At 44.7% G+C, this 12,159-nt stretch overlaps 1 protein-coding gene across 1 annotated transcript; it reads right to left on the minus strand.

Moving 5' to 3' along the window:
• On the minus strand, positions 1-8,280 carry DRG1 (developmentally regulated GTP binding protein 1). The gene is given in 10 exon segments (XM_033174706.1): positions 1-127; positions 1,300-1,422; positions 2,699-2,866; positions 3,429-3,559; positions 4,138-4,307; positions 4,648-4,717; positions 5,711-5,886; positions 6,876-6,896; positions 6,899-6,998; positions 8,224-8,280. Coding segments are annotated over 10 exon segments (1,101 nt in total). The 5' UTR covers positions 8,266-8,280; the 3' UTR covers positions 1-27.
• Positions 8,281-12,159: the final 3,879 nt, after the last annotated feature.

Consider the following 12,159-nt stretch of genomic DNA (forward strand, 5'->3'; position numbering starts at 1 on the left):
TCATGACTAATTGCCCAGTACAGCTTTTTATTTCTTCACTATCTGAATGACATCTTCATCCTCCATGGTATGATCCTTTCCAACTTTCTGTGGGTTATGCTTGACCGATGAGCCCCACACAAGTGCACTGAAAAAGAAAAGTGTTTAGTTAAGACACTACACTTTCAAAGTTTATATAGACCAGGAGCAGTGAGGCTCCCCCAGAAATTCAGATACTCTTTACAGGTCAGATAATCTCACTATAGTGGTACCTCGGGTTAAGAACTTAATTCGTTCCGGAGGTCCGTTCTTAACCTGAAGCACCACTTTAGCTAATGGGGCCTCCCGCTGCTGCGCTGCCAGAGCACTATTTCTGTTCTTATCTTGAAGCAAAGTTCTTAACCTGAAGCGTTAGTAACCTGAGGTACCACTGTAATCTCTCTTGGCTGCTATTCTTTAATTCTCTTGAGTGCCTCACAAATAAAATAGTTTTGGCTATTAAAAAACAACTACAAAGCATCAGTAAGATAATGCATCCAAACAGACATAACCAGCCTACCTTCGGGAAATGAGAACAAGTGATAATGACACCTGACACATCTTCAGTAACAGGAAATTTCATAAATTCAAGGATGCCCTGCACAGGCTTCCTTCATCCAAAATGACAGAAGCCTACTCCAAAGATCTCAACTGGTGGCCTGGGAGATACCAACAGATGTGCCCCCATCAAGCATCTGGGGGGCCCAGCCATTTTTGGAACCCTGTAAGTCGGTATCAAAACCTTGCTCAGAATAGGCAGCCAGAGCAGTTCACATAGAATATTTGGATTTTGCATGCCACTCCAGAGCCCAGCAGCAGAGCTTCCAAACAGTAGTTGAGGTAGCCCCATGTAGCATGTCATTGTAACAATCTATTTTCTGGTTCAGTAGGGCAACTGTCTTCCACTACCAAGAACTGTTTCTTCCCTTCTGCTGCAATGGCTTTCCTGCCCTTTGATGCACTTTTCAATTACAAAGTACACGTTGTTCCATCACAATGATAGTACAATGAGAAATATCCTTCAAAGCTTGGTTTTTTGTTTTTGCAAAACTGAATGAAAAGCATGTACTTGTTACCCAGTGCTTTCAAGGCAGTCTAAGACTACAAGGAGAATAGAAAATCAGACAAAATACTAGTTAATTTCCTACAGAAATGCTGAACCTCCCAATGTCTAGTCATTTTCTATTTGAAAGGAAGCTTGAGTCAATGTTTTTGTCGCCTGGTGCTGTGACATTACAAGGACTGCAGAAGAAAATTGGCTGCTTTGTAGGCTGTACTTACTATTTAAACTCTTTAATCAGGTTTTTGTGGATCTTCATGCAGAAATCCTCCACTGTGGTCCGAGAGTAAGGCAAGACTACGGGAGAGCTGTAATCTGGTAGCTGCCCTTTGGGCTTTGTGTAACTGCAATTTAAATTTAGAGTCATCAAAAGGAGATGCTACAGCACGTTAATACACAGATACATTTCAAACAAGGTTTCCCTTCTACCCAGGGCAAAGATTCATCATCTAAGGCCTCCCTCGCCTTGAATACTAGGAAGGGACCATCTCCATTGTCTTTTTGGTGCCTCTCAAAGACCTTCCTTTTCCAACAAGCCTTTTAAAAAGAGATGTCTCCCAGTTTGCAGCTGTATTAAAATTGTTTTCAACTGCCTTTATCATTTGTGTGCCACATTGGGCTCCTTTGGCAGGAAGGAGGGGTGTGTAATAGTTTGCAGAATTATAGAGCTGGAACAGACTACAGAGGTCATCTTGTCCAACACTCTTCTAATGCAGGACACCCACTACTGCAGCATCCCTGATAGGAAGCCAACCAGCCTGCCTCTGCATAAAAGCTCCAGTGCAGGGGAGTCCCCCATCACCATTAACACAAGCTGTTCCAAATAACTCGTGATGACATAAAGCTCTTCCTACTGTTTTACTAAAATTCTTTCTTGTACTTTGAACCCACTGGTTCAGGTCATACCCTCTAGAATACTTTTCTCCAACCTGGTGCCATCCAGATGTTTTCAGATTTCCAACTCCCATAATCCCTAGCCGCTGGCTAGGGCTCCTGCCCAAAACAGCTGGAGAGCACAAGGTTGGAGAAGGCTGCTTTGCAGCAACAGAAATAGATGAGTTAATCCTTGTGTCTGAACCGTAGTGCTTCAGAATTCAAGTCGTGGGATAGCACAAAGAAATGCTCACCTGTACCAAAAAGAAAAAGAAAAAAGAATTCCCAGCTCACTGCGAACAGAGAAAGATCCTAGCCCACTTCTCAATGTGAGACCAATTTTCAAAGTGCATAAAGTTTTTTTTTTGCACTGAAACATGCTCTTAAAGTCCAGAGTGGCTCATCTGTGGTCCTCCACCATTCCCACCATTCCCAATGAATGGCCATTCTGTTTGCTGAAGGCATCACCCTACCACATTTATCCTGTCATAGAAAACTGCAATGATGCCGAATTGTACAAAGGTTTTGTTGACAACTGTCCAAAGCCATTTTAGGGCTTACATGTGGCACCATGTGGCACAACACGATTACAGCAAGAAAGCAGGAAGAGAAGCCAACTTCAAAGACCAGCCTGCAAGTCAACCAGCTCAAACCAGGACAGTGGGGAAGGAAATGCAGCTGCAGATTTCTAAGTGAATGGGTACCAGAGGCGCTTTCAGCCTGAACAATGCAAAACACTAGACTCACATTCGCACAAGTTTTAGGTAGTCCCAGATCTTCTCCAAGAGGTCATCAAAGTTCCACCGGTGGTGAGCAGAGATTGGAACACAGTGAGGCACTTTGTAAATTATGTCTAGTTCCTCAAGGGAGATCTGGTCAATTTTGTTCAGTACGTAAATGCATGGGATGTAAACTCTGTAAGAGTGAATAAATTATCACCGACAAAACTTTTTAAAAAAAAACAAACTAGTGATTACTCTCTACTGTCCCTCCTGCATAATCATGATTACAAGACAGGTATATTTTGGAATGAGCCCTTAAGATTATGTACATCCAAACTACTGTGCCCACATGTGTCCAGAAAGATTTGGCACTTGTTCCAGTGTCCCAAAACAAAGAAGACCATCCTGCACGCTTGGTCTTCCATCGAGAAAACTATTCCACACCTTTCAGCAGTTACAAGAGCAATTACACAGCTCCTTGCTACTGGAATCGAGTGGGAGGGCAGGTGGCCTCCTCACAAATCAGACCCTCCTCAAGAGTGGATTTCCAAAAGTACAAAACCTACAACACAACCCCCCAGCACATCCCAGCCTGCATTCGTAATGATTAAAGTGCTTGCTTTGCACAATATATAACGCACACTGGATTTTGATTCCCTGAAGAATGTGAAAGGCACCTACGACTCAGTATAAGCAAGCCCAACAGCCTAGTAAACCTCATCAACCAGTCTGATTCACAAGTCCCACCACACTACCTGTTTCCTTCAACCACATCGATGAGGTCGTCTGCAGTAACATCGCTACGCAGTGTAACATCAGCATTGTGAATTTTATACTCCGCCAAGATGCTCTTCACAGTTTCGGTATCCAGCTCACTCTGTGGGCACTAATGGAAGAACAAAAGAACCGTTTAGATATTTAGGAGGTGAGTAACTCTGGAGATTTGGGTTTGCTATTATTCCATTAGAGCTATTTGAGGAAGCTTCCGTTCTTTGCTTGTGGTAACCAAATTAGTGAATAAGTCCCAGCTCTACAGATCCTATCAGACAAGAACCTTTCAGACCATCAGACAGGAGGGCTTTCTCAGCCAGAGGGCTTCATGTCAGTGATGGGCAGAGCCAGAGGCAAAAATGGGTGGAGCAACAGATGAGACTCTCATCTCTGTAAAACTAGCCATATTCCAGCAGCTAATGGCACAGCATACTTCCCTTTCCATTGCAACAAGGAAAAGTCTCTTACTGCTCTTACAAATAAATCTATGTCAAAGTGAGGCCCCATTCAAAGCTGTGGGATCCTTGTCCAGATCAGCAAGGATTGCCCCCAGATAAATGTAATTAAATAAATAGCTCTCTTCCAAAACTACTCAGGCACAGCCAGAAGAGCATCCAGATTATCCAAAGAGTTCTCTCCTTGTCACAGTGACAAGGCAGGAGGCGCACACACTTTCTGCCCAGGCTTGCTTACGGTGGCTGTGAGATTGATGCCTCCTTTGTCCTTCTTCTTAAAGCCAATGTTGGGAGGTTTGCTGTTCAGTCGGATCCCAAAGCCCTCAAGCTCATTCTCAATTATCTTCTTATGTCCCAGGGGCTTCAGGACATCCAGGACTATCAGAATAAGGTTGCAGGTTCGAGCAACTGAGAAGAAAGAAGAGGATTGAAAAAGAGACTCGCTCAGCTCCTCAAAGAGATTGGAAAGAGTTGCATCCTGTGCCAAGCACTTCTCAATCCTGTTTTGCAATCTGCTTCTCTAAGCCAGAAATGCCTTATAAATTCTGCTCTTTAAATCAGGTGCAAGCAAAGGAAGATGGAAAAAGTCAAACCTCTGCTTTCTATGGAGACAAAACATACACAAATTGACGCAGTGCACAAAATATCAAATGACACAAAAGATATCTGTAAAGATTCCTCCCTCCCAAAACCACAAAAAGACGGATAGGGCAGAGAAGGATTTCTGATACTGGAGCAGGAACCTCACCTGCAATGACCTGGCGACCGCGACCTTTCCCGTCTTTGGCACCCTCAATAATCCCTGGAAGATCCAGAAGCTGTAGGGTTTAAGGAAGGGGGGGGGGAACCATTATATAGAAGAGGAGGAGTTTGGATTTGATATCCCGCTTTATCACTACCCGAATGAGTCTCAAAGTGGCTAACATTCTCCTTTCCCTCCCTCCCCCACAACAAACACTCTGTGAGGTGAGTGGGGCTGAGAGACTTCAAAGAAGTGTGACTATCCCAAGGTTACCCAGCAGCTGCATGTGGAGGAGCGGAGACGCGAACCCGGTTCACCAGATTACGAGACTACCACTCTTAACCACTACACCACACCGCTCTTATATAAAAATCAGCAAGCCAGAATCCACCAGCAGTGGAGAAAGCTGTGAGGACATTTTAACAATATTGATCAGCTTCATTCACCTGAGTCTCAATAGAGGCAATGGTTTCCTGTTCCATGACAGGAAATAACACAATAATCTTAGCTTTGCTGAGGAAATCTGTCACCAATTACTACTGCTCTGTTTTGCCTACATTTAAGCTCTAATCAAAGTGTCAGAGACTGTACTTTTGCCTTCCATTGCCATTTAACTCTAACTCTTATATATCTGTCACCCTTTGTTCCAGTACATCTAATGACAAAAGGTGATACCATCATAAGCATTTCCAGGAGATCTGCTGCCAAACAGTATAGATCAGGAGTGGCCTCTAGAAATTTTTTGTTGGGTTACAACTCCCATCACCCCTTACCACTCACCGTGCTGGCTGGGGCTGATGGGAGTTGTAGTTCACAATGCCTGGAGGGCATCCTCTTAAGCTGTTCCTGGTATATCTAGAATATACTATGCTAGAGGGCTTGAATTCAGAAAAGTCAGCTGATACCATCATAATAGCAGATCCACTTTTATGTACAGACGTAGCTCTAATTAAAACAAAAGGAAAAATCTCCCCACCTATACCAGAAATGTACTGAAAAAATTGGCCTTTCATATATTTCAGATATTCCATCCTTCACATATACTCCACCCCAGATCTAGAGAGCTCACCTGTATTTTTGCTCCTTTGTATCGAATCACACCAGGCACCGTGGTCAGCGTGGTGAACTCATAGGCAGCGACCTCCGAGTAGACTCCAGCAAGGTTGCTCAGCAAAGTGGATTTCCCCACGGATGGGAAGCCCACAAAACCAATTCGGGCATCGCCAGTCTTTGCAACATCAAAACCTTCAATGCAGAAATCAGTACTGTTACTGACAGGCTGCAGAAGAGATGGGCTACACTTGCCCCTTCGTTGTGCCAGGTCCCTCCAGGAAGTTGGAGCATGAAAAGGGAGGGGAGAAGACCTCTGGAGAAAGCCAGAGAAGAGTCATCTCAGCAAGCCAGGCTGGGCCCCCTTGGATGATACCTTCATCCTGAGATAGATTTGGTATCCTATCAGAGAAATATTTTTATCTGCCCAGGATTTATTAACAGGTTTTATTTAAGTGTCAGAGCCTCAAAGTCTTGCTCATCCATAATAAATACATGTCCCAATCAGATGCTACACTGGCATATGATTTAGCATTACATGAGAAGACTTTTTTAAAGTCCCTGCATCTTCCCACCAGCCCAACCCCTGATCAAATATGGCTGCAAAGAGATCAGAAACATTTGCTTCTGTTTTTAATAAACCGAAGTTGAGTCATGTCCAAACGGGGGTTACTCACAACAATAGTTTACTAAAACAAGCCAACTATGGTTTATAAAGACTTCAACAATAAACCATAGTTAAGACTAACTATGTTTAGGATTCACACACAGTTATGCTTGGTTTAGGGTTCAGACGCAGTGTGCAACTGTGGCTAACTGAAAACTGAAGCTAAATCTGTATTACATCACCAGAGGAGGAGAGGGGAGGAAAAGCACATGACATCAAATGCACATATAATCCTAAACTATAAGCCACCTTCAGGTGTTCAACATCTGAGTAAACATGCATGGGGGGACAGCAGGGAGAAGTACTCAAACTCACTACCCTTCCTAGTCACTACCTCAGCAGTTTACAGTCAGCATCTTAAATAATAAAAATTCTGTATAATTTCCAAAGCAAGTGCACATATTTTGGGTGTATTTTGCATATTCTTTTTTCTACTGAGAGGAAAATAGCTCCATCTCCAAAGTTCAACTTGAGGATTGAGCCACTCATTTCCATCCTTTTGGAATACTGTACATACCTTCTCCTGGACCACCCCCCCACCTCCCTTCGGGGTGATGAGCTCTCTGCGCAGTTTGGCCAGACGTGCTTTCAACAGCCCCAGATGGTGAGCTGTGGCCTTATTCTTCTGCGTGCGGGCCATCTGTGGAGTGAGGAGAAGACAAAGATCAGGGAGGGCTGCACAAGCCCAGGACTTTTATGGGAAAGATTGGAGACACCAACCTTGTTCCAAGGTCTTGCATATTACATTGAAGGGCACAGGTCACTATTCCCTGCCACAGAAGAGATTTAAAGGAGTGAGGAGTTGTCTGCAAATCATGCAAGGGAGACAGGAAGAGTATCTGTCCCATCAGAAGAGCTACAGAGGGTTGTTTCTACTCTGTAGGAAACTTGGACAAAGGCAGAAGGAGGGGTGGCAGTTTTCAAGGCTTAACTTGAATCAGAGCTCAACCCCAACAGTGTTGTGGAAGACAGGGGTTGAATGTTTATTTGCTGCACTTTTATCCCACTTTTCAGACAATTATTGGTTTCCTGAGGATTGGACTAGAACTAGGGTGATACAAGTTCAAATCATGGCTCTGCCATGAAGCTTCCTGGGTGACACTGTGTGAGCCTTAACTTTCAGCCTTAACTACTAGTGTTTGCAGCCCATAGCTGGGATAGATCCCTCCTCTGCTGTCTCCTCCTTGGGTCTGTCTAAGCCAACCTGGGGCTGCAACTCCAACCAGCTCTATCCAGCAATGGCTCTTCACAAGCCACCTAAGCCACAGCTATCCCTTTTTTATTGGGGCAAGGAGGCCTGTCTGCACTGTGCTCAGAAGACACGAGCGCAAGCCCAACATCCTCCAACTTCATTCAGCAACCCTTGAACACCAGGCAGGGCCAGTGCTCTTTATTCCTAATTACTTATTAATTTTACATTCCCTTGGGCAGAGTCCAAGGAGTCTCAGAGCATAAATCAAAACAGATACAATGGGGAAAAGGGGGGGGGCTCCCAAAAAAGAATATCTCCCTCCCCTGGGCTTCAGCCTTGCCCAACATGGTGCCTCCCAGGTACTGCTGGGGACTCCGAATCCCATCAGCTCAGCGATAAGGATGGGAACTGCACTCCAGCAACATCTGGAAAACACCAGGATAAGGGTAATGAATACTATTCGACCTCAATCCAGCATGCTTCTACCAGCCAAAGGAGGCGGCGCAACAGCCTCCCGCATTGTTGACTCCAGCAGATAGACTGCCGCAGTGTAGGGAGGTTCTACTGAGCCGCGCCCACGATTCCTCCACAGTCCCGTTGGGGGGGCGGAACCGCTGGTTGGGGCCCCACAGGGAGAGCCGATAAGCCTTTCAGTCGCCGGTGGCTGGATTACCTCGGCCTCTATCTCGGCGATCTTGGCCAACGTCGTGCTCATGATGGCGGTGACTGCAGCACTGGTGCCTCACGGACGGCTCTCCTCAGGCCTGTGGCACCGCGCATGCGCCCAAAGCACAGGTTCTCGCGAGACTTCTAACAAAAGCCCGGTGGGGGGCGCGTGCGAGAAAGAGAAGGAGTGAGAGAGTTACCCCCCTTTCTGTTATCACGCTCCACCCATGACTCCTGGAAGCGGGGAGCGAGGAGCGAGGACGCTACCATAGAGTGAGGAGGCCAGAGAGGAAACCAAATAGACAGCTTAAGCGTCGCCGTAAGGACTCCTCCCGCCTAATGGGCGGGAGACGGTATTGCAGGAGGCGCAGACCCCACCCTCGCTACTACGCTCAGGTCTGGGCCTACAAGGCAGATAGAGAGACGTGTTAATAAATAAGGCTTTATTTCTACCAGGAGCTCCCAAACTGCGGCTCTCAATAATTCAGGTGGTAGGTCCATCTCGTTATATACTTAGAATTATCCTTTTATTTCTTATCTATCTTGTCTTTCATGATGTTGCCATTTTTTCCAGAAGAGATAAAAATAGAGTTTTAAATCCTACTGTTTGACTTCTGTGGAATACTATATCATTTAAGACAAAATATAAGAAATAAGAGAAGCAATTAAAAACCATACGGCATCTAACACAGCGCATTATTATTAAAATTATATACCACCCTTCACTGGAAGATGACAGGATGGCTTACAACGTTAAAACACAAAACATAATAATAATGGATTAAATTAATTAATTAAGAACCCTGCATTACAACAGGCAGAAAAAAAATAAGTGGGCTTCCAAGACCCTCTGAAATTTTGAAGGGATCTTGGGGGGAATCGTGTGAGAACCCCTGGCTTAAATTCCAACCCCCCCAAAAAATGTTGCTTTCTGGTCCTAAGCCTAATGACATGTAACTGCAACAATATCTTGTTTCCATCCCCTTCCTATCCCCTGCCTCTGTTGACACCCCATTTTTTACTGTAGCCACCTCAGGGCAAGATCTTCTCAATGCCTTTACCACAGTACCCCATACAACAGGTGTGGGTAAGCTTTGGCCTGCCAGGTGTGGATGAACTACAGTTCCCATCATCCCTGGCCATTGCCCAAGGCTGCTAGGGCTGATGGGAGTTGTAGTTCTGCAACACCTGGCAGGCCAAAAGTTCCTCCACCAGAGAGATATCACCTCTACTACCGGTATTATTTTGAATCATCATGCAGCTTCTCCAACCAGGTGCCCTCCAGACATTCTGAAGTACAATTCAGGACTGGGGCTGATGGGAGTTGCAGTCCAAATTATCTAATGTCCACCAGGACAGAGAAAAAACTGATAATGCAGTTGAATTTATGCTCTACTTCTCCCAATGGAAAAAGTCATTGTACAGAGTGCTTCCCCCTTCCTTCTGGGTGCCACAGTTGTGTGTTTGAACATGCATGTCCAGCACTCATGTATCCTTTACACACTAACAAGAAGTTTGGGATCTTTTGCTAGAGTTATAATGTGTGTCCATTTATGAATATGTGCTTGTCTCAATTCCTGCCTAAATAAAACTCCTGACACCCTTTTACTTTTTGTTCTGGGCCAGTGTCCCTAACAGGCTATTAACTGCCAGATGAGCAACCCAGTAATTTTTAGAGGCAAAGAAATAGCTTTACATGAAGATTCTTGACACATTAACAAATAAATCTTGGTTTATTATATGAATTGAACATGACAGAATATGTAAATGCTGTTTCAGAAAGTAAAATTACAATTTTAAGCAGGCAGCAAATCCCACGCTACATACACACCTTGATCTAAAGCTAGAATCCCAACTTATTTGCAAAAGCTCAAAGTTGTGACAATTTTGCCAGCAGGACTCACACTAATAGGAAGTTCATGAACGGAGTGGAAGGAGTATATCTGTCCTAAAGCGAAGCAGTTGTGTGCCAATTCCTTGGGGGTGATTTCTTTTAGCTGGAGCTAGTACTGAAAGTACTGAAAAGCTGGGAGTTTTATAATATTTCTGGCTAATGCATTGCAGTACTTTCAAATTTTCTCTCTCTCTGGTAATCTCAATCCCTAGGTTGTATGTTCCAAACTGTACCCTAATCCATTTCATACGCCCAGATCCAAGTCAAATAGGGACTGTAGCATCAGGGGCTATCATCATCAATGGTCATTTGCCAAGTTACTGAGCCCCCACCCCCACCCCCACCCAAGAGTAAGAGGCGTTGACCATGAGCCATGAAGGCAAGAAGCAGGGGGCTACTGCTCCCTGATCTCTCTCAAACCACTCACAATGGACAATGCTTTGTGGGTCAGACCATTGGTCCATCTAGCTCAGCACTGAACTCGGGTTACTAAATTTCCCGTTCCTTATTTGCAGAAAAAAATGTTCCTCGTGGTGGGTTTGAATTCACATCTCCCTGCCACTGTCTCATTAGTGCAGACTGAGCTAATGGGTGTTGTGTGGATGTGGCCAGAGCCATAGCTAGGTGATCTTGCGCCCTTGCAGAACTGTCCAGATTGTGCCCCCTAGCCACGGACAAATTAGCTCTTCTTTCTGCCTCTCCTCCAGCCCCACCCCACCCATTCAATTCACCCTCTATTAAAAACCTTTTCTTATGAGGCAATGATCATATTTGTATGTACATATTTTAAAGCCAATTTTCGCGTCGCCCCCCCCCCCCCTGCGCCCCTAGCAGGGGCCCACCTCACCCCCCCTAGCTATAACCCTGGATGTGGCACATTCAGTTTTTAATTGACCTAGGTCCTCACTACCCCTGCCTGGTAAAAGGCTCTCCCACAACCTCAGTGGTTCTCAAACTGAAACTGATTGGTATAGCTGTCAACTTTCCCCTTTTTTAAAAAGGGAAATTCCCTTATTCTGAATAGGATTCCTCGCAAGAAAAGGGAAAAGTTGACAGCTATGCACCTTGGCTCTTTGGCTTCCTGTATTCTGCTCCAGCAGTCCCAATGGGCACCAGCCACAGATAGCCTATGCTTAGCTTAGGAGGGAGACAAATCTTTGAAAGGCTACCATATTTGTTTTCTCTCACTCCAGAGGCCAATCCCCTAGATATTGACTAAGCATTTGCAAGACCAACCTGACAGTGCAAGCTGTTTAGCAGTGAAATTAGATGCCTTGGAAGAAGGTGTCTTCTCCAAGGTTAAGAGGTTTCTAAGCAGAAACTGGATGTCAACCTGTCAGGGATGCTATAGCAGGGGGGTTGGAATGATCTCTGACATACCTTTCAACTCTCATCATTTGAGAGTGGCCTGATAGTTTAGCAGGATCGCTGCATTGTTTGGCCCACTGAAATAAATAAAAATTAAGTAGGGTTGTTGTTTTTTCCGGGGGCGGGAATAAAATCACTCTTAAAACAACTGTGTTGCATCCAAAGTCTGCCATACTCAAGAGCAGTCCTACTGAAACTAACGGATATGACTTAATTTCACTGGGTCTACTGAGTAAACTGGGTCATATTCTACCTAGCTGTACGTAATACACCTGTACGCTAGCAGGATTTGAAGGGCTGACTCCTCTGTTAATAACGTAGAAAGGAGAATGTTGGGAACATAAGGTACCATGGCAACAGATGTTTTAAAACAGGGGAGGGTCTTTGAAGAGAGAGAAATGAACTGTATTTAGAGGAGCTGTGTCAATTTCTCCCTTCTATTTTGCTCCAAGAACCACATGAAATACCACCTGTTTAAATATGAATGCTTTTGCTATATCCGAGTAAATTTTTATTTCTGTGACAGTAATTGCTTCCGGCAAAGAGAAAAGTAGATTTAAAGGACATTGCCGCCTAGTGCCACAGGTTTGATGTGGGCTTTGTGCCATTAAGAATTACTGGAATAAAAAGCGAGACTTGACAAATCCTACATCATTGTTGCACCTGCCAGCTTGGGTGCAA

The sequence above is a fragment of the Lacerta agilis genome, chromosome 17 (genome assembly GCF_009819535.1).
Source record: "Lacerta agilis isolate rLacAgi1 chromosome 17, rLacAgi1.pri, whole genome shotgun sequence".
NCBI classification, from domain to species: domain Eukaryota; kingdom Metazoa; phylum Chordata; class Lepidosauria; order Squamata; family Lacertidae; genus Lacerta; species Lacerta agilis.